Source organism: Drosophila novamexicana, unplaced genomic scaffold, assembly GCF_003285875.2.
Source record: "Drosophila novamexicana strain 15010-1031.04,08,12 unplaced genomic scaffold, DnovRS2.1 tig00000870-arrow-arrow-pilon, whole genome shotgun sequence".
Classification (NCBI taxonomy): Eukaryota; Metazoa; Arthropoda; class Insecta; order Diptera; family Drosophilidae; genus Drosophila; species Drosophila novamexicana.
Window position 1 is genome coordinate 747,877 of NW_020824830.1, and position 22,335 is coordinate 770,211.

The 22,335-nt window shown below is 43.5% G+C and overlaps 4 protein-coding genes across 5 annotated transcripts; 1 reads left to right on the plus strand and 3 right to left on the minus strand.

Annotated features, from left to right (window-relative positions):
- Positions 1-256: 256 nt before the first annotated feature.
- Positions 257-1,440, minus strand: LOC115764702 (protein arginine N-methyltransferase 1.1). 2 transcript variants are annotated; one of them, XM_030707901.1, is made up of 4 exons: positions 1,353-1,440; positions 1,191-1,288; positions 898-1,127; positions 257-843 (listed from the first exon to the last, which is right to left on the minus strand). In XM_030707901.1, exons 2-4 carry the CDS (start codon positions 1,275-1,277, stop codon positions 300-302), a joined length of 861 nt encoding a protein of 286 aa, XP_030563761.1. In that variant the 5' UTR covers positions 1,278-1,288; positions 1,353-1,440; the 3' UTR covers positions 257-299. The 2 variants fall into 2 exon arrangements, with proteins under 2 accessions (XP_030563761.1, XP_030563760.1); XM_030707900.1 differs by having other exon boundaries at positions 1,191-1,413.
- A 5,048-nt stretch (positions 1,441-6,488) lies between these two features.
- Positions 6,489-7,005, minus strand: LOC115764741 (hepatoma-derived growth factor). Its single transcript, XM_030707957.1, has one exon. The coding sequence runs from the start codon at positions 6,991-6,993 to the stop codon at positions 6,541-6,543; it is 453 nt and encodes a 150-aa protein (XP_030563817.1). The 5' UTR covers positions 6,994-7,005; the 3' UTR covers positions 6,489-6,540.
- A 567-nt stretch (positions 7,006-7,572) lies between these two features.
- LOC115764829 (inositol polyphosphate 1-phosphatase) lies at positions 7,573-15,029 on the plus strand. The gene is made up of 3 exons (XM_030708078.1): positions 7,573-7,618; positions 13,747-14,241; positions 14,299-15,029. Exons 1-3 carry the CDS (start codon positions 7,573-7,575, stop codon positions 14,946-14,948), a joined length of 1,191 nt encoding a protein of 396 aa, XP_030563938.1. The 3' UTR covers positions 14,949-15,029.
- A 696-nt stretch (positions 15,030-15,725) lies between these two features.
- Positions 15,726-19,335, minus strand: LOC115764792. The gene is made up of 5 exons (XM_030708035.1): positions 18,673-19,335; positions 17,036-18,488; positions 16,253-16,974; positions 15,999-16,195; positions 15,726-15,937 (listed from the first exon to the last, which is right to left on the minus strand). Exons 1-5 carry the CDS (start codon positions 18,816-18,818, stop codon positions 15,786-15,788), a joined length of 2,670 nt encoding a protein of 889 aa, XP_030563895.1. The 5' UTR covers positions 18,819-19,335; the 3' UTR covers positions 15,726-15,785.
- Positions 19,336-22,335: the final 3,000 nt, after the last annotated feature.

The window sequence follows — 22,335 nt, forward strand, 5'->3', positions numbered from 1 at the left end:
AACGTCAAAGCTAAACACCGATCAGTTCAGCAAAAAACGCAAACCAAGCCCGCGCTGCCCATTGTCTTTTGAGCAGCAGTCGTCGGGCTGCCGCCCTAATTGATGCAGCACGGCCATAAATTTTGATCTTGCAACGATCGTTGCTCACAAGCCTTCAGCCGGAGCGACGTGTTGGCCTTTAAGGCGAACTGCCCAAAGAACGCCTAAATATTGCCATGAATACATCAACCCATCAGCCATCCGTTTCAGCATTCGCATTCGCATCAGCATCAGCATTACCCTTTATTAAGTACAGCCAGCTACTGACCCAGCCATATGCCCAGGGAGAATTCAACGCCGCGCGGTGCAAAGCAGCCGACTGCCATGCTAAAACGTCCAAACAGAAGCTGCTGGTCGACAACCTCGAGGGCATCCTCCTTCAAGTATAAGACCGTTTGCATCATATACGTTTTGGGCGACTCGGGACCTATAGAGAACAGCTTTTGCAGCTGACCCTTGGCATTTGTGGAGCATATGTCAAAGTAGAGCATGCACCCGGACACCTTTCCATTGCGCACAGCCTTCATCTTAAAATCGGCCTTAAAGAATTCAATCTCATCCTTGGCGCTGCTTAGGTTTATGCTCTTCAATAGATACTTCTCTGTCATGAGCGATTGCCGATTCACATAATCGTCCATCAGCAAGATGGGCGGCAGGCTTTTATCGATGATCTGATGTCGGCTCTGGGATATGCCCTGTATATAGAGATTGGCCACATTGGGAAAGATTTGGCCGCCCTTTGTCAGCCACTTGTCACGTGCGTACAGCACCTGGCAGAATAGAGAATCCGCAAATAGCGCATGCCTAAAAAGAACAAACAGACTTATTGAATGATAGCTGGGAATAAGTATGCCCTACCCCATCCATTCGGACACTATTATGTCCACTTTCTTCAGTCCACAAGGCAACTTGAGTTGGCTGATGCAACCGCTGAGCGGCTCAAAAATCTCCGCGTTCTCCCCATGGGCCAAAACCTTCGTAACACATTTGGCACTCTGCATGTTGCCCACGGCAAAGACCTTGATGGCGCCTGCCTCAACGGCCAGGATGCTCAGCAGTCCACTGCGACAGCCCACATCCAGTACAATCTACGTGCGAGCTTTCCAATCAAAAAGAGTGGTAAAATTCGTAGTATTGAAGGAAGGCCTTACCTTGTCCTTGAATAGCGATGCGTTCTGGTGGATAAACTGATTGTAGACATTGGAAACGAGCACATCCAACAACATGCTCTCGGCCATATTCCAAGCATCTTCCATTATTCGCAGTTAGAAAAAGTACAAAATTATGCCTTGCATAAGGCTTAGAATTCTCACCAAATATTCCGTATTTGAATGCAAATGTTGTTGTGCTTATTAACAGTCAGTGACAGGGTGATTCCTGATGACAGAGAGCTGACAGATTAACTGCCAGAGACAGGGTGATTCCTGATGACAGCGAGATGACAGACTATGAAGCACCTGTTACCTGTCACAGCTTGTGCTCCTAATAAGTATATCATAAAAATCTGTTAATTAACATTCGGCTTTACATTTCATATTATCAGTTTTTTATGATATATATTTGTATACCCTGAACCCATTAAAAATGGGTATAAGGGTATATTGTATTTGTGCAAAATCCAAATGTATGTAACAGGCAGAAGGAAGCACCTCCGAACCCATAAAGTATATATATTCTTGATCAGCATGAATAGCCGAGTCGGTCTAGCCATGTCCGTCTGTCTGTCCGTCCGTCTGTCCGTCTGTATGAACGCAAGGATCTCAGAACCTATAAGAGCTAGAGACTTGAAATTTTAGATGTAGATGCTCCTAGTGCCTGCGCAGATCGAGTTTGTTTCCGATAATCGATAACTTACTCCGTTTCCAAGCAATCGATAAAAATCGATATCGATATCACGTTTTTTCACCAGTCACCAAACTTGACATATAGCTTCTAAAATAGAATATATATATGCATTTGATGTTGGAAGAAGAGGGTTCAGGGTATCCCCTAGTCGGGATCTCCCGACTAGAACCTCTTACTTGTTTAATATATTTTATATTTTTCATATATTTTTTAATACGTAAGTATTAAAGTACTTATATAGAATCAAACTCAGTATACCTCAGCTGATACTGATCCTTAGTTGTTGCTGTCATTATAAATTAAAGAGAAAACAAATCTCAAACAATTTGTAGCTATAAATAAACAAGTATTTGTTAAGTACGACAACAGAATATCTCTACAAGGCACAACCACATGTTACATCTTATCGTGCTCCCACAGCTGTCCGCTTGAAGGAGCAACAATTAGTTATGAGCCAATGGATGACTTTGATAACGGGTAATCTCACGCCGTTTTATCAGCAGAACTTGTTGCCCGTGGTACGCCGGCTATCTAACGAGCCCTTAATTTATGGAAGACTTGCTCCGTTGACAAATGCCGGCAATTTGATACCCAGCACATTCCAGGCAACAGGAACAAGAGCAGCAACAAGTTGGGGGAAAGACGCGGCATGATATCATTATACAAATTGAAATGTTTGTTGCGCCTTCTCCGCATGCTCCTGCTCGCTGATCCGGGCAACTTGGTCTGGCCATTGTTTAGAGTTTTGTTAATGTGCGCCGCAGGGTGCGTGAGGCTGGTGTTGACCAAAATCAAAGATCGGGTCTCGCCCGCGGCTGGGTCACAGTCTTTGGCTCATTTGTGGCGCTTTTGTGTGCTCGCTTGATACTCAATATATTATAATAATGTCCAATATTGGTGTGCATATTAATATCGTAAACTTATAAAGCAATTTTATGGCATTTTAAAAACGCCCATTAACCAGAGACACACCATGCACAAACACAAAAAGAGCTGACACCAAATCTCGAACTACAGACAAAGTGAATACCCAAAAATTGTAAATAGAGCTATAAACGCATAAAAGGCGCTCTTTGTGGGCAACGCAAGGCGATGGCTTTCACAAATTTAGTATGGGGCTATCAATTAATTAGAAAATCAACCATTTTCACATTTTTAAACAAACCAATGAACTGAACTCTTGTATATCCATCTGTCATGTCAAACTTGGCCAAACTGAATTGAGTTTTTGTTAACATTCACGAACATTTTAATGTCCACTTTCGAAGAGAGTTTTTATTTGATTGCCTCAACACACAATTTGGTCTGAATTTAACGACCCGTTTTATGCTAGTTATGGGATTTTCATAGCCGCTAAGTATTATTCAAATATATATATATACATATATATATAACATGATACCAGGTCAGCCAGGATAATCGGCTTCAAGTAACTCACGACAAGACTGTTAAGATTATGAATACATTTTCTAATAAAAGCATGTATTCAGATTTCCAAAATGAATACACATAATTAAGTTATCAACTTTTATGGGTATTAAAAAACCTGCCACATTTTCGGCACGCTCGTAAAAAGTTTTCGATTCGAAAAGAATCCAAAATCATGCCGCCCCAATATCTTGGTGTTAAACAATAATAACGCCTAATCTGCCCGACCCAAATAATATTTATGGTCGAAATTTATTGACGCCTAAAACCACTTTCACTGCCAGCCCAAAAATCAGAAACACAAATTGTGCAACTAGTGCCAAAAAGAAAAAAACAAGTTCAGACAGACTTTAAAAAAAAAAAAAAACTTATAAAAGACAACAATATAATTCGTCATAATTTGAGTGTACCATAAAAATTGTCCATATGCAAACGAAATAAATAAATTGCTTCATTAATCAATTTTGTCACAAAGTAACCATTAAAAACGAGCACCTCGAATGTCAGTATATGAGCATAATAAAGTGGGTATAATATTATTATTTAATGTTGCAAAGTTTTATGCTAATTTGCCATTCCTGGCATAACTTAATTAGCCCAGGTGATCGCGGTCCCTTTTCCTCTCGAGCGAGTGTTGGCCTACAAAAAATTTTAAGCTTTTTGGCACAAATCAATTAATGTTTATGGCCAGTAAAGTATCCAACGGAATGGTCGGATAATGCCACCCACTGTGCACACGAGTGCAAATAAAAATCGTAGACGCTTTGCATATTGAATTTTTGTTTTCTGTGGCATGCTTTTGTCATCCATGTATTACCAAATGCCTAACATCCAATTATGAATGATGGCATCGAATCGTGTCGTTTTCACCTGCTGACCCATAGAGCACAGTCGAAAATTTATGACTTAATTATGCAGTGCGATGGCTGCAATGTCGCCCGACTTGGCATCGACTGCGTTTATGACACATTACATGAAAGTTGTAAATTGTAACAAATGAACAATGGTTGCTCGAGGGAAATATATATATATATATATATATATATATATATATATATATATATGGGGTGGATTCGTGTCATAGTGAGCCACTAATAATAACATGTGCGTAACAATGGTCGTCAAAGAGCACAGAATTAAGTGGTTGATTGGCCCATCAAAATCGTTATATATTCAATTGCATGCACCATTCAGGGTGGTTACACTATCCTACAATATTGAGGGCGGCAATCAGATCAACGTGTAAATTTGATTATACAAATAAATCACAAAATGGTTTTTAAATAGTAACGATTACTAGTCTTGCGTTACGAAAAGTGCTGTAAAGTGCTGTTAATATTGCCTATCGTTATCGTTAGCAATTATCGATTATATTATTGCCCCTATGAATTTTAATGCTTATAATAACTAACTGTACTTATACATACCGTATTTATTGCTATTTTATGTTTCATTTGGTTCTTAGTCGAATTTTTCGTATGTAGCACAGTGTAGGTAGACAATCAGTCATTGAACTCAACTGACTTCTTTTGCTCCCCTTCTGTTCCTGGCCAATTCGATTGCCATAAATTTGATTGATGCAATTATTTTTGCAAAGAAATAAATATACTTTCCGACACTTGGGAATTTTAATTAGAATGCCTTTGTTTCGCTGCCACTTGTTCGGGCCATAAAGTGATTCGATAATGCAAATGAAAATGTACGAACATGCACATATACACACACATGCACATGCATATGAAGCCAGTGTTGCGCAGCGTTTATTTTGCCAATTAGCGCCCGGCAAACTGTTAGCACGATTTGAATGCGGCTGATAAGCAATTTTTAATTTGATTTCCTTAGCAAATTTCCGCTGAACGGGCCGTCTGTTGTGGCTGCCAGAAAAATAAACTTAGCAAATTTATAGCCTCGGGCCGCAAGCACACGTGTGCGACATGCCCACACATTGACACCTTTTGCTGGCCAGATATCGAACCCCAAGCAGCACACTCCTACTCCTACTCCATGCACACCTGCCTATTCAGTTTGCTACAGTTGCAGGTCCCTCGGCGCGCTTTGTTTTTGTTTATGCTGGGCAGGCACATGTTGACAATGCTCCATCATGTCCAGCGTACGTGCTGCCAAACAAATTACAGGGGCACTGCGTCACCTGCAGGAATTTCCAAGTCTACATTGTCAAATGCCATCAAAAGTTGTTGGACATGTCGTAACATTAATTTGACATTTTACTGCCCTGGACGTGGGCCAAGGGTTGGTAAGCAGCAACAAACGTTCGAGTATAAATGAATAAATGAATTATGCGTGAATAGTTAACTCCTTAAAAATCTGTCCAGAAGTCAATTGCTGCGGCGGTCAACCGCAACGACACAGGACAACGTTTACCCAGCGACAGCTGTCAGGGATGCTTCATCTGCGAAAGCAACGGCAAGCAGCTGCTCTGCAAGCTGTTGGAGTACCGAAAGTCCCACGAAACATCTCGTGATAAAACCAAATTGATGCGGCTGCCAAATCTCATTGCAGGCCTAGCGAATCTGATTTGCGGTTAACTGCAACAGCAGCAGCAGCAGCAGCAGCAGCATCCGCCTTGTTAACCCAAATATTTGATGAGGCAGGCAGCCAGTGCAGATGCCAGCGATGCAACAACTGCAGCGATTAATTTTCTGCGGTTCAGATAATTTGCTAATGTAAATCGAACTCTGCCAGATCCATAATCCCCTCAACCATGCTCTTGTGCGCTTAAAGATCCGGCGTCTTTAAATGTAGGGTGGGAAAACAAATATGGACGTGCCGTTCTCTCTCGGGTCAGCCAGTTTCATGGGCAGCGCTCTTTACGATGCCCATTAAGCTAAACTATGCCCGCTTCGTTCTCATCCACGGGGTGGCTCCGGTTTTTGCTGATGGCGCAGCATTTAATGCGCTGCCATTTGTGCGCTGCCATCGAAACGTGTATCGGCAGGTTTTTGATTAACTGAGAAACATCTTATTCCCTCGACTGGATGCGTCACGCAGTGGACATTACGAGGGCAGACACGCCCACGCGATAAACGCAACAGCGCCGAAATCCTTAATTGCCACGTGACGGCTAAGTGTCACAAAATTGCAGCTGGAACCAGCTTTCCGTATCAGATAGATGTTACTGAAAAACAATTCTTTATTAAATTCCATTAGGGAAGAAAAACTTTGTTCAACTTAATCTTCATAAATGATCAACTTTCACGTGGCTGAGCCCTAATCCGAGTCGCCGGTTATGTGTGCAAATGGTACACTTGTTCTGCCCAATCTTTTTTTCATTCTCAATTGTGGAGATGTCGAAGCTAACGCTTCTTCGTCGTCGTCGTCGTCGAGCTCCGCCTCATCGCTGACCAAGTCGGCCTTTGCCTGAAAATAGCCATGATCCTCGCCGGGATTGGTCAGCGAATGCTCCACGTGCAGCATCGCCTCTTTAAATAGGCCGTAATGCTTCTGCTTGACCTCGCCCAAACGTGACTTGCACTTTTCGTACTCAAAAAGCTGGGTGACGCCGACTTTGGCGATGTTGCAAGTGCCGTAGAAATAGACCTGAAACATGTTGCCGTCTTCCCGTAGAACGCGCGCTGGCCAGGCGCGAAATCCACGCACCTTGGCGAACACAAAGTCGCCGACTCCCAGTTGTTTCGGCTCCTTCTTGCCCTTGCGACCCATTTCTGTGAAATAAGGCACAAAAAGTGTCTATTTGCAATGCATAAATTCAATTGCGCATCGCCTGCCGCGCAAGTGTTGCCAGATCGCGCTCTTGGGCGTGAGCACACGTGCTGTGCACCAGTGTTGGGCAGCGTGCGCAAATTCAAATTAGCATGCCAACGGAAATTGGGTCAAGCCGAGTTAATGTTTTCTTAATAAGCTGCTGATCAAGCCAAAGTGGCGACATTTGCATTAGCGTCTATTTGCGTAGAAATTCGCAGCCATAGCTTGGACAATTCTGTTTAAGATTTTCGCTCACGTTTCCCGTATTATGTGCAAATTGGCTTTTTAAATTGTCGACTTGGCTAGGCTAACCGCAGCTACACTTTATGGCCATGTTTCGTGCTGCATTTTAAAGCATGCGAAATACCGCAAACATAAAAACTAACTTGCCAGCCCTTCGACTCACTGGGCTTGTTAACTCATTTATAATAATTGCCATTGTACAATGCATTATTTAACAGGCGTAATTGCCACTATATTAAATATGTTAATCAATCTGTAGCTGCAACTGCTATTTGAAGAGATTCATGCACTAAGATGGTGATTCAAGACGTTTGCGTTAATGAGAACAGTTCGCAGCAAGGTGCAGAAATGTTTTGTATTTATAATCAAAAGATGGCGATTATTCATTCAGCATTTAAAAACCATTCTTGCACGGTTGATAGAGGCCCACACCCACTTGACTGTCATTCGGCTTGACAGTGCTCAGAATTCAATTAGGAAAAGCAATTTACGACCCGGCCGGCCACGAGACATAATACTAATACCAGCAGCGACGACTGCCTCTGGCCACATGGACACATGGACACATGGGCTCGTAACCCGCCGCAAAGCACATTAAGCAAACAAGCCGAAGGCGGCACGGGGGCATAAGCTACGCATGTAATTTGTAAGTAATTTTTTCAACTATCAACGTCCCAGACGACGACGACGACTACGACGATGACGGCCACGCACTTTGCCAGCCAAAAGGCATTAGCAGCGAGCGGGGAGGAGGGGCCAGAGCTGAGGATATGATCAGCAGGCACAAGCCAGTACGTTAAGTTGGAAAAATTAAGTAACGAAAGCATTGAATGGCCAACTGAATGGGTATGGGAACGGGAATGGGAATGGCAGTGGGAATGGGAATGGCCATGGCCAGCGACAGGCAAAGAACTAGGCATAAATTATGAATCATTTAGACGCTTCCTTATGACACCAAAACGTAGAAGCCACCACACTCTAACGTGGCCGGGCCAACTCCAGGCCCGATGATACAAGGCCAGCCAGGCGAGGAGGTGATTAACAGAGAGACTAAGACGACTACTTGGACGACGACGACGATGAGTCCAACTACTCTTCAGCTGTCGTCTCTGTGGACTCGAATGCAAACTTCTCAAGGGGGACTAACAAGTATTTATGCGCTGGCCCCGTGCCTCGTGTGCTTGTGCCTCAGTTATTGCCATTTCATTAGCCCTATTGCCTGGCAATGGTTAGCATAGAAATAGCCTAAATATGTGACAATTGCATTCCCAATCAGAATTTCAGACTTGTCCCAAAAAGTAGAGCAGGTTATGTAGAAGTGGGACCTGGTCGAGTATATGATAGGAAAGTCTACAAGGGCTACGATCCTGCAGAGAACTGGAGAGCTGTTCAGCTCACGCACTTTTGCGTCACCTTTAAACAAAAGACTTAAGACACGAACTTGGCTCGCAAGACACACATTTCCTGCGCGGCACGCAAACACGGCAAACAGCACACACCTTTTGCATAAATTGCAATAAATTCTAGTAAAGACAATTAAAAAACTCTCTAATTAAGTGATTAAAAACGCGCACAGACATCAAATTGTGGAAATATGCAAGTCAATAAAACAAAAGGCATGCAACGCGCAGCCCGACACAGCTGGCCACCCCACGCACCCCCCCCCCCCCCCCCCCCCCCCCCCCCCCCCCCTTCTCCTATTCCCTATGCCTGGCTGTGTGTGTGTGTGTTTTGTTGGTTTTCCAGGAACAAACACGCTTTCGCATTTTAATGCCGCGCAAATAAGGCGACGCGCGGGCCAGCAAACGAGCCGCAGCGTGTTGGCCAAATGTGTCTTGGCCATGCGGAGGTGTCGAGTGTACGAGAGTGTGTGCAGGTGAGTGTAGCTAGCACGCACACACACGCACACATACATTGGCATTGCCTTGTTTCTGGCTAATAAATGCCTTTTTAATGAATAAATCACTCCGAGATAAGCATCTCTTAATAACGTTCATTTAAAGCAGCGAAAACAAAACACACTCCGACAAATAAACAAGCCAGCACACACACACACACACACACACACACATGCACACATATCTGTCGAAAGCAGCGCCCAAACACTTGGCGTTGATTTTGAGCATTTACTTTGAGAAACCTTGAGAGATTGGCGCTAGAAACGCAAGGCCTGTCCATCTTCCATCTTTCAGCGGCCCACCTGCCCCCCACCTGTCTGTGCCCGAGCTGTTGCTGTCTGCAGGTGCCACAAATTTATTTGTATGTCTTCTTCATGTCAGTCGGCTGGCAACTACTTGCGTATACGACTACAACTAGCAGACTATATGCCTGACATACGCAGCTCAGCTGTCACTCTGGTCCGATATGATTTTTAATAATTTTGTTGCCATGCGCATTCCAATTCCGAGCACGCTGCGCGGGTAGCTGCCGTTCTCAGAGTTGTCCGCTGCCGCAATCATCAATGTCAATTAAATGTTAATGCCAAATTGTTGGAGGCCATCTGAGGAGTGCACTGCGTGTGGGAGTTAAACAGGATATGGCCATTGGAATGCAAGGTGTCTGCGGCAAATGAAGCTATCTACAAGAGTCGGACGGGGTCAGGACCCGGGCTTGTCTGTGGAAAAGCTGCCACAATTCATTGGCCGGCGCGTAAATCTCCAACTAACGCCTCCAATGCGAAAAATCTACATATTAACGCCACGGCAGAGCCGGCTCTCGATGGCAACAATTGGCACAGACTGGCTGGGGCCAGGTCCGCGCGACCCAAAACGACGATCATTTACTTTATGATCACTTGAAAACCAATCAAGCATAATAAATAATATCTGCAAAGGCGAGCGGGAGGCAGGCAACGATATTGAAAATTGCACAGACACACACACACATTAAATTATATTCACACTCTGGCCCCCAGAAAATGAAATGGTTTTAAATATGGAGGAAAGCCAAACAAGCCAGATCGCGCCGAGATCAGCAAACAGAACAGGCAGGATGCGTTCTGGCCAAATCCCATCCACAGGCCATTAAACATGACTCGGCATTGGCAGACACACAGACCCCAAAAGCAGTCACAGTCAGCGTCACACTCCCATTCAGAGTCCCCAGCTGGCCAGGGTTGAGACCCGAGACCTGAGACCTGATCTTGGTCTCGCTCCGCGGGCAGCCGCAACGCGCAGCACGTTCGACATGGTCGCCGCAACGTTCGCTCGCTTATCATCATAACAATAATGTTAAAGTGGCAAAATGGCAAAAATTTATATGCACTCGTCCAGCAACAGATTTGTATTTCTATACGATTGTATTTCCGCTGGATCTGTGCTCGAGTGCTAGTGCCAAGCAATACGATCGCAATGGACACCAGCGGCAGGCGGAACAAACTAATTTCAATTCTCTGCCTGTCAATTATGGTGAATAAGTGAATGCAAACAAATACGCCTCTCAGATATATATTGACTAAGGCATTTATATAGACCCATAGAAAGCAATAGATTTACGGGTCTGTTACAATGATCGGTGATAACCCAACCCCAGGGCCATATAAAAGAAATAAATGCATATTATTATGCTTATATTACTATCTCAAAAAATTACCATCATTTAACAGAAGGACACACAAAGGGAGAGAGTAAGAGCGAAAGAAATTAAATTATATTTATATATTATTATATTTTAATTAGAGCATTTTAATTAGAGCGTGTTAATCTGAAATTATGAGATTCGCAAAGAAGGGCAATATTAAAGAATATGATTTACTTTAGCCTGCGAAATAAATCAATGTTTTCTCGTTGCAAAAATATTTTACAAAGACGTTTGAAAATGAGATTGAATCCGATTGCGCGAATAATTATGAGTTTCAAGCAATAGTTAGTCCTCAAAGTTTTCAAAAATTGATGTATCCGATCGAACTAAATAACACATTCATTTTTACAAAGAGATCCAGCCAGTTCTTTAATCTACAAACCTGACAAATTCCATGATATGTCAATTCTAATACAATTTTTGAGCTTGTTCAAATTTTCCATTTAAAGACTCTTCCAGCATTCTTTTATTAATGATTTATAAACATTGAACCAAATTACGCAAAATATTATCTTGCAAACAGATTATGAATCCAACTAATTAAAAGAGGAAAGGTTTTCCAAAATCTCACTTGTATTTAATGCAACGTAATAGTAAATGCCTATCGCTGTAATAAACAAAGTCAAGGTCCAAAGTGAAAGACTTAAACTAAGGTTGGGGGCGCAGTGTGATGCTGCAGCAGGGCAGGGGCCGCAGGAAATGCAACTGGGGAAATAGAAGCCGCAGCTGAGCAGCTTTGTCGAGTGGGTGCTGGCCTCCTCGCAGTCTGCAGTCTGTCGCCCGTTGGCACCAATTGCACCAATCGAAAACTGGCAAAGACAAGTTCTATGTTCAATAGGCAGACATTTTGCAATCAGACTCGAGCTGCCGTCTACCTTTCTCGCTCTCGCGCAGCTCGCCATCTTGCTCTAACGCACAGAATATTGTCACCAAGTTTTTGCAGCTCTCGCAGCTACTTAGCTAATTAATGAAGATGTGTACTTTGCTGGCCATTTGGGCTTGCCACGCCCACTAATTACTAAAGCAAGATCTGGGCAATCGAATGAGACGCTTAATTAAAAACGGCTATCAACATTGTTAGCTTTGTTGTGGCAACTTAATAATCAAGTTAACTGCGAGGCAAGAAAATGATAAACAAAAAATGATAGAAGCAAACAAATTTGTAGAAGCGCTGAAACTTGTTTAAAACACCTCAGGGGCGGAGCCGAAGCAATAACAACACCAACAACAAAGACGACAACAACAACAACAATATTGTGGCCATAACAGAAATCAAGTCACAGAAAATTTAAATATTTATAAACAACGAGGGAATATGTATACATACAAGCGACTGGCTTACTTTTCGCTTTGGCGATTAATTAAAGACTCATTAGGAATTTGTTTAGCCCAAGCGATTAATTAAAAGGCTGTTAGACTTGAAAAGGGTGCCCAAAACATAAAGACAGATAAACCAAAAAAAAAAAAAAAAAACATGTGTAGCCATGTGAAGCATATCACAGCCTTAATGAATATATTATAAAGTAAAACAAAAGACTTAGGCGACAAACTTGTTGCTGCGACGTCCACAAACTGAATCATGTGTTCACATATAGGAAGAACATTCCAATTGAATATGTTTGTTAACCAATACAAAAGAACATTTTCGTTGGACTTAATTTAATCTGAAGAAGCCCGCGGAGATGACGAATACATCAGGCTGAGCTGTTGAAAAATGGGCAGCCGTTGAAAAATCGTTTGGCAAAAAGTTGTTGGCGAGATGAAAATTGAAACGTCAAAAGGTAAAAGGTGTCCAAAACGAAATGCAACATATGTTGCGGCTGATGCGGCTGTTGCGGCCCGCATGAATATTAACACATTATAAGCAACGCGTGCGTTTGAGTGAAAAATTAGCCCAACGAGAAGCCAACATGTTGCGCTGCTGCTGCCGCGTAAATTATGCAAAGTCATCAAGTCAACGTTATCCAAACATCAATTGCTTGGCCTGGCTCGGCGGCGCGCTGCCTGGGAAAATTAGCATAAGCCAAGCGATACACGAATAACTTGCAACTTGGATGAACGCTGGCCCGTAGGGCACTCAGGACAAGGGCAGAGCGGGGCGGGGCAGGACCAGAGCTGGCATTGCAAGAATGCGTAGTCGTTGCCACATTGATGCAGTCACTTTGATAGCGCGACATTAGCAGCAATTTATATGCAAATGCTTCAGAGGCAGGCGCTGGGATGCGGCAGGAGCAGCCGCACAAGCTGATTGATGGTCTCATTTCATAAGATGATGTCGCGGAGTGCGGGAAGCACTGCGAAGCCGAGCATCATTAATGCGAATCATTAGCGCTGCCCGTCGATAAGATCGGGTGCAAATTATGCAGCAGTTCGTCCAATATTATGCTCCTGCCTTGGTTGTGCAATCCCATACTTTGACATGATTTATAAATTTGTCCGATCACGCTAAATGGGGCGGTGAGTGCGTCATAATTAATTGCCAATTAAAATTGCTTTAATGAAGATGTGAAGGCAAGTGACAAGGCATGCAAAAAACTAAACATTTCACTTGCTCAGGAAAATTAAAAATAACTAAAGAAAAATTCACCATTTTTAATTGTTTGTTTTACTTTAAATTATTATAGAAATAACCAAAAATAATTATTTGAAACTTTTGTTTGATTTATAAAAATCAAACGTAAACAAACTTTCAAATTGAACTTGTCGGTTATTGTATCAGGTTGGCAGCACCGAACACTTCGTGATAAACTATCGCATAACATCGATAGGCGCGGAGTGTGGCGGCAGTCGATAACCGATAACTGGCATGTATGAGCAATCTGTTGGCATATGAAATGAAACCTTAAAAGCGAAGTCAAAACGTTAAAAGTATGCAATATTAATTCGTAGTGCAACTAGCAGACATGGCTGAGCACATAAATTTGCTGCGAGTGCTAATTAACTGTGCAGAGAAAGCGGCAAACATTGCGCGCGTTTGTCGCTCCAATGATGAACTTTTGGCGCTGCTTGTCCAGGAGAAGACTGGCGCCGAGGCCAATCAACGTTTCGAGCACGATTTCAAGACGCTGGCTGATGTTTTAATACAGGAGACCATCCGGCACGAGGTGGGCAAACTGTTCCCAGCCATGCGCGACGCAATATTGGGCGAAGAATCCACGCATTTCACCAACAAACTGGGCCAGGAAATTACCATAGCTGTGGGCGACACGGAAGCCGAAACTGCCGCATGCCTGGAGGCGGTGCTCGATGGAAATAAGAAGGCAGCTGATGCGCTGGCGTCCGAGGTGCATAGGATCGTCGACTATGCAGCGAACCTGGGCGACATTCCGGAACTTCCAGCTCAGCTGGACTACAGTAACTTGGGCATTTGGATAGATCCAATTGGTGTGTAAAATACCTTATTTCCCATTATTGTTGCTTAATACACACGTATTTTTCCAGATGCCACTGCTGAGTACATTTCGGGTGACAGCATGTTCACCGACTTTCCCGGCATCACCTCCACAGGGCTGGACTGTGTCACCGTGCTGATTGGTGTCTATGAGCGCGACAGCGGCACGCCTGTAATCGGCATAGTCTCGCAGCCTTTTGGTCATAAGCTGGATGAGCGCGTGTACAGTTCCTCGTTGTATTGGGGCGTCTGTTTGCCCAGCGTACAGGCTCATAACTGCAACTCGGACGCAGGCGGCAGTCATGGCCATAACAAAATTGGCATATTCTCTAGTTCCGAGCAGTCCGAGATACTTCAGCGTTTTCTCGACTTAAACTATCAGCTGGCATTTTCTGCGGGAGCAGGGCACAAGGCACTTAAGGTTATCTGCAATGAAGCGGACATCTACTTGCTCAGCAAAGGCTCCACATTCAGATGGGACACCTGTGCCCCACAGGCGATTCTGCGCGCACTAGGCGGCGATGTGCTCGACTTTAATGCCAGCATCAAGCAGCAGCTGCCCATACCCATAAGGTATATTCCACCTGAGGACATTCAAACAGAATCCGGCTCCGATTGGAAGCGTAATGCGACGGGCTTGATAGCCGTGCGAGATATCAGCATTTTAAAGGAGATCTTTAGCAAATTCGCCGAGCACTAAATGTGGTTTTGTTGTATACCCTGTTTATTATTGCTGTTGTAGCTAATCTGTTGTTGTTGTTTGTACCGCATAAAAACTGAAAACCCATTAGCCTTTTTTAAAATGTTAGTCTAACACAATGGACAAGTGCAAGATAACCGAAAGAATTGGGGTTTTCTTGCTAATCAGTCCCTTAAAGCCATTTAAAGTAAAGGGTAAAGTTTAAACATGGAAACCTCATTCATAGTAAAATATATATATTTTTCTTTTAACAACAATTGCAGTGAAAACTCGAACAGCAACTGTCGGGCACGATTTCTCCGCTCAAAAGGAGTGTCCGGCTAAAGAAGGTAAGCGGGTTGGCCTTTACAAAATTTGTTGTTATTAATCCATTATGATCCTATTGATCCACTATGAAACTCTTGATACGTTACATATATATCCAGTCTGCGTTCACAGGCAGTGTAGTCGAGTGTACAATGGAGGCTCAACTAGCAACTATAAGCAATAAGATTCAGTGAAAGGGAGATTCAACAAATAAATAATTCACTGAAATATAATGATATCAATTACCAAAATAATTGCCTATTTCTCTCAATTTCCTATTTCTACTTTCATACACGCAATCAAATGTAAATTTTGAAAGTCGCGACAATAACCTTCTTTCTTGAACAATCCAATTCAAAATATCTAATATGCATAGTCAATGATGAACATAACATTTATTCGGAACAAACGCAGCATTATCATTGATAATTATATATTATGTATATATGTACATATACATAATTATTTAAAACATAACAAACGGACGTTATCCATATCGTCAAAAATGAGGTTTTTCAAAGTATATTAAAATTAAATAAGTTCCTGGGACAAAATCTTGTCCAAATGTGGAATGCTAATAAGACGTGTGTTCGGCTCTGGTCCTTCGAGCACATTGCAGAGTATCTTATTTTTATCTGCCAGATATTCCTCAAGAATCAAGAAATTTTTGGCTTTATCGAAACCTAAAATCAGGTAGAATATTTTATATAAGTCCAATGGGAATAAGTTTATCCAAAGGCTTACCATCTATAAAGCATTTGGTGGCATATACTCCATGCAGCACCTCGGGCGTAATTGGTTTAATCCGCTCCAGGGGAACCACTTCTGAGTTTCCAAAGTCACAATACAAAATGCTAGCTTTTTGCCCGCTAACACGCTGGCAAACGCCACGATACCAATAATTGTCCTCGGTAAAAAGGGTCAGGCACATTTCGCCAACGCTGTTTAAGAGATATTGAATTAAATAATTACAGCCTTTGCTAAAATATATTATTTACTCAGGTAAATAGCCCGGCTTCAGTGTATCGTCTACAATGCCAATGCTGGCCACAAGATCGAGCAGATTCTGGAAATCTTCTGCGACCTTCTCGCTGGAGAAGAAGCAAGCAGTTGCGTATCCACACTTATGCAGACCCGTAGTATTTAGGATCAAAACTAGCACATCTTCGCCCAGCGGTACGAGATGACGCTCCAAATCATTGAAGTAGTGACGTTTCACAGCTTTAGAAGACTTATCATTTTCAATCGGTGAATTTGGCGGCGAAGGTGGAAGCGGCGGCAATTCAATGGCTGACATTTGCTCGGCTTGTTGCGCCTTAATGGGCTCCGGCGCAACAACCGGGGATGCAGGTAAGCTCAGAGCTGGCTCCAGCTCGACTGCAACTGGCGTAAACATCAGGGGCAGCATGCGGGTCATCAACGATTGCGGTTCGGCCGAAAAGTCAATCAAATCAACTGTGCTGCCAACGGCATCTTCAAAGTCCACCTGCATCTCCGTCTTCTGGGTGAACAGCTTCATCAGTGTCTGCAGGGCAACTGTATTTGGCGGTACTGCCGACGACGGTATGTTACAGATGGTTTTGATTTTGACGCGGCATTGGCACACGGGCAAGTTCTCCAAAAATGGACAAGGCATGCGAAGGTAATTCCGTGCCACATTATGCGTGGAGCCAGTGTCGATGTTACGAACAATAAACTTATTGTTCTCCACTCCGGTAACCTGTGGTCAAACATCAAAATGTATTATTTAACGAATCAAATAGATAAATATTGTTGCTAACCTCTGCACGAAAGTTGCCTCGACTGGGACTCACGACAAGCACAAGGCTTCCAACCGCGACATCACTCGACTGCCTAAATGGTGGACATTTTGACTCCACGTATTTAAATATGTCTTCGTATTGCTTGGTCTGCACAGAGCTGATACACACCTCCTGGTAGTTGATGACATGCGATATGTATACCAAGCTACCGTTCTCAATCGACTCCCGCCAGTATTTGTGGCCCAGGTCGCACACGCGGCCCAGGAAGGTCATGGCGCGCACAGCGCACATTTGAGCATTGTCGGCCAGCAGCGTTGCCTGGGCCGTGCGCAACTTGTCCTTGCCTTGCAAGTTCTCCATGTTAAACTTGATGCATAGATTTTCACCGGCTTGCGTTAGCGCCTGCTGCAAGGATCGCGTGTAGCCCTCTGCAGGAGTGACGGCAAACACGCACAATGCATGGCCGAGTAGCTCACTGGGAATGCGACAAACCTCGTCGGTCAACGAGATGCGGCCCTCATCCATTTCGTAGACCAAAAACAGCATGGGCTGCTCTATGAAGTCAAGCAGCATGGCACGCCGATAGCCCTGCTTGGTGCGGGCCGCCAGAAAGAATGTACGTATCTCTTCGGGAAAGGGTTCAGTGAATAGCAGTCCAGGCTTGTCAGTCAGCCTGGCGTTCAAGTCGTCATTTAAATTGCTCATAACCTTAATTTTCAGCAAAGCCACCAGCGGCTCCTTGAGTGTGGCGTCATGTTGCAGAGTTCTTACGAAGCTTACCTCCGGATTGATGGCCAGCATTTGAACTGGCAAGTTGAGCGGGATGGTCATTTTGGGCTTCAATTGCACCTGCTCGATGCCATCGGGTGTCTGGCTGCCTATTAAGCGCAATGTTACATTCTTGTTGATCTGCACGCCCACATTGGTCGGCAGCTTGACCCTCAAGGCAAACGCATTGTGCTCGGCCATGCGCGGCACAGGCAAATACATGTCCTGCAGTTCGCATCTAACAACTGCGCCATAGTCAATGAGTCGCACCTCGGCGCAATCATTCAGTGCGATCACCTCACCGCGATACATTTTATGGTCAACATTAACGCCAACCAGGTCGCCAACAAGAATATTCTCAAATAAACATGATTTCTGGTACTGCATGCTGCGCGCCATGCTGTCGGTGAGACGCTCCAGGCGCTCGGTATTGGCTATAGCCACAACCCAAATGGATCCATCCTTTTCCATGTAAGTGACGCGACACTCGAAGAACTCCTTTTCCGGCGGCATTACCGACTCACGCCATGTCAGACTCAATTGCTGCTCAATTGGCTCGCCAATCGTTAAATCCTTCACCATAGGTTCAAGTGCGCTTTGTTCATTTGGAATAGGAGTTGGGCTTGTTGCATTGTTAACGACATAGGCAGGAACTGCTTCAGGCCTATAAGCCGCCGCTGGTATTGAAGCCTTTACCAAGGGTCTAGAAAAATATAATACAATTAACAACAAATATAAAGTTATACTTAAACTAGATTGTGTGAGTAGACCCTTCTCAGTAAATATGGTATAATTTCTTAATCAATTTTAAAGTGTGCACTCATACACACACACATACACATGCACATAAACTTGCTTATGTATGCATTTTACACACTGCTACTTACGGCATTATGGAGCAGAAGTATTTGTGGCGCTGCCAATCCCTGCGTTGACAGACATCGTTGCAGTAGGATTCTCCGCAACGCTGGCACATTAAACTGGCCCAGGTGCCGCAAACTATGCACGTCAGTTTATCAATATCCAAACTCATGATTGATGCTAAGCAATGATTCACAAGAAATTGTTTCTAGAAAAGCAAAATCACGCGGTCTAGACAGAAACCGAGAATGATGGCGGACCTAACGGTTGTTCACTTTACGCACATGTATATGTATATAAAACCAAAGTATGCGATGAGCTACAATTCCACAATATTAATTTTACTCTGGCAGCATGCTTATTATTTGAATAAGGTTAAATTATTGTCGAGCAGTTTAATTTCAGCGGTTTTTTAATAGCTTGCGCATTTACGTATTTAAATTCGGTGCAAGCTCGCGAAGTATCGATATGTTCTTGCTTTACCTAATTATGCGACCTTTTTGATGTACTCAAAATGCACTGTTCCACTTGGCTTTTACTTTTATCGGATTATGCAATGTCAATGTACGGCGACTGTTATTCTCAAATGGTACTGTTACCCCTGTTTACAGTGCTGGTAAACCGATTCGGATATTTTATATTTGAAATTTTACTTGATACTCGTTTTCAAATTTTTCAAATGAGACTTTTCAAGTGCAGCGTCGATATAGTAATGTAATGAAAAAATTTGACAAAAACATTCATTTTGCATTTGAGGAATTATGATTTGAGAATTAAGAAAAATTAAAAAATAATTGAGTTTTTCGCTTAGCTAACATACGGATGGACCAAGCGATCCAAATAATGTTTTAATTAAAGCTTTCGGAGTTGGGCTTAAAAGATGATGTTACTTTACCCATCTGGCAACTCTGAAATTGTAACGGCTGACACACAAGTGCTTTTAAAAAAGCTTTAGATTTTCCGTCCGCACAAGGCTTTCTCTCTCTTTCTATCTCTTTTTATAAACGGACGAACATGTATCGAGTGCGAAAACCAAATTGGCTTGCTTATATTTCCCTGCAGAAAGGGAGAAATATAGAGTGCGAGAGAGACAGGTTGACACTGCATTGTATTACTGGTTGTTTTTGTTGTTTCCAGCAAAGTGTGACGATTCCGTGCAATTAAAGCTGCTTTTGTGGATGTCTTCAAGTCCAGACAAATGGTCTCGGATGCAAGCGGAAACATACTCTCACACACACACACACACATGTATGTTAACAGCCACAGCTGGTTATTGCAGGCATAACGCCTGCTGCACGCCGAATTAACGGCTTGTGCAGTTGCATGTATTGCATGTATTTGTATTGTTTGTATGTATGTAAATGTGCAGCATACTTGTGTATGATGTTGAATTCAATTTACTGTAAAGATATATGTATATGCATGTGTACATGTGTGAACACATTGTTATTATTAAGTAGCTTTCCATCGGCTATAACTACAGTTCGCTAATGACCTGTAGGAGCTGCAGGCGCTGTAGGAGCGCAAACGTTGATAAAGGCAACGGTTAACTTAAAGCCAACCTGGGCGCAGGCGTCACGCATACAGCCACACACAACCGCAAACAAAATACACGCAGTGTCTTTAATTGCCCTGCTGCTGGGCGCAGGCAGGCAGGCAGGCAGGCGGGCGGGGAGCAAGCGGTTAAGACTGCCCGATTCGCTTGGAGTCGCACGTTTAGTTAACGTTGGGTGGGATTTATGTTTGCCGTACATGCATGTTGTACAAACAATTTAGCTGTAACTGTGACATTCACATACAAACTCACACACACGCACATATACAGAGACGCAGACACGCAGACACGTTCGAACATGCACACCCAACTGGCGACCTCCATTTAACACCAAACGTGTCATTTGTGGCCATTTGCTGGTTGGTTTGCCTTTCTCTGCCTCTGCCTGTGCTTTATGGACTTTTGCAGCTTTTGTGGTCTATTAAGTGGTCCGCAACAGTAAATCAAAATACGTACTGCATAATCTTTATGAGGCCTGGCACACACACACACACACACACACACACACACACACACACACACACACAACACGCGGCGTATGAGTTATTTAATGCAAAGTGAGCAACAAGCGGCAGAATTACATTTTGAGTTGTCCCGTTAAAATTACACAAAGTGCCAGCAAACCGTTACCAGGGCTTAGAACTGGAGAGTGACAACAAAGCGAAATGAACGTGGATGTAGTATAAACTGAAGTTCGTTATAACTAAAAACAAACGAGCAAAGTCTTAAGCCAGCTAAAGAACTTTGCCGCGCATGCAACAGTGGCAGCAACAATTTCCCCTTGGCAGAGACACTGACAAGACAAAGGACCCAGACTAGCCAAGGGAATTGCACTTGGAGAATCTTTCCATAATCACCATAGAATGTACAAATTAGAAAACTTTTATTTGTGCTGCAGCTTACAACTGAATCCGGTATTATAAATAATTTAATTTAAATAATAGTCATAAGACTTGAACAAAGAACATTGATTTTTGATTTATTTATAATTTACAAACGTGTTATAAGCAAGAATTGGTGTTTCCTTTTTAAATTAATTAAGTTACTATACTATTTTAATTAATGACACATTTTCTAGTTAATGATTAGTTTTAGTTGTATTACAATTTTTACAGTGCATCCGGTCAGCACACACGCGCAAACCTTTCCCAAAGCAACAGGAAGTCGCACACACACACACACACAAGCACATGCCTGTATGGATGGATAGGTTAGGATGCGTAGCGCAGTGCATAAAGTTGTCTATCTAAGGCCGTTATTGTGCGTCTGTGTGTTTCTGCCTGAGTATGTGTGTCGGCTGGATTGGTAAGCTTGTATGAAAAGCATATAAAAAGCAACGTTTAAAAGGCAAACTGGCAGCGGGGCAATGAGCAGCGCCGCGCGCAAATAAACAAATTAATAAAAGCCAAATAAAAATACAACAAACAGAAGAAAAACACAAGAAAAACACGAGTCATAAATTAAATAGAAACAACGAAAATTACTTACCCAAAAAGAGAGGCCGCCCGAAACGGCGAATGTGTCCCCTTTGCTTTGGCTGTCAATTTTTTTTGTGTAGCATACACACAGGCGCGCGTCAAAAATGATTGGCGTGGGCGGGTGAGGGTGCGGGGCAGCAGCATTGGGTGCCAGCACGAATAATCTACTAGCGATTTATTTGTTGCTGTCGCCGCGTTCGCTGCCGCCGCCGCCGCTGACGTCGCAGCCAACGCAGCCATCGCTGCTATTTTTGTTACTTCTTTTTCATATTTCTACTTACTTTCAACTAATGCCAGCCGACGACGCTCTGGCAATGGGCCATAAAGTAACTGCTGCTGCCGCTGCTGTTGCTGCTGTTGCTTTTGGTGTTCGGCTTTTCTAGCTCGTCAACATCGGCGTCGACGTCGTCGTCGTCGTCGGCGTCGTTGTCCTTGCCATCGTCGGAGCTCGTGCGCCGCAGTCGTGCGTTATCCTTTGCTCCAGTCGGTTGTGCACGCGCTTGGCATTAGTCTGGCGCATCAACTTCTCGCCAATTTGCTTGCTTGGCTGCGAGACACGTCCAGTGCACACACCTGTGCGCGCCAGTAGGCGCTGCCTCTGCCTCTGCGCCAGAAAACATACCAAATTTGCACCTAAATTGCTTTAAATTATCGGC

Coding starts and splice junctions, on each gene's coding strand:
- LOC115764702 (XM_030707900.1), bottom strand. CDS start 1,295: ATGGAAGATGCTTGGAATATGGCCGAGAGCATGTTGTTGGATGTGCTC. Junction 1,128..1,190: donor CATCGCTATTCAAGGACAAG/GTAAGGCCTTCC, acceptor GCTCGCACGTAG/ATTGTACTGGATGTGGGCTG. Junction 844..897: donor ATAGTGTCCGAATGGATGGG/GTAGGGCATACT, acceptor TGTTCTTTTTAG/GCATGCGCTATTTGCGGATT.
- LOC115764792 (XM_030708035.1), bottom strand. CDS start 18,818: ATGAGTTTGGATATTGATAAACTGACGTGCATAGTTTGCGGCACCTGG. Junction 18,489..18,672: donor TACTTCTGCTCCATAATGCC/GTAAGTAGCAGT, acceptor ATATTTTTCTAG/ACCCTTGGTAAAGGCTTCAA. Junction 16,196..16,252: donor AAGCCGGGCTATTTACCTGA/GTAAATAATATA, acceptor TCTCTTAAACAG/CGTTGGCGAAATGTGCCTGA.
- LOC115764829 (XM_030708078.1), top strand. CDS start 7,573: ATGGTGATTCAAGACGTTTGCGTTAATGAGAACAGTTCGCAGCAAG. Junction 7,619..13,746: donor TGAGAACAGTTCGCAGCAAG/GTGCAGAAATGT, acceptor ATTAATTCGTAG/TGCAACTAGCAGACATGGCT. Junction 14,242..14,298: donor CATTTGGATAGATCCAATTG/GTGTGTAAAATA, acceptor GTATTTTTCCAG/ATGCCACTGCTGAGTACATT.
- LOC115764741 (XM_030707957.1), bottom strand. CDS start 6,993: ATGGGTCGCAAGGGCAAGAAGGAGCCGAAACAACTGGGAGTCGGCGAC.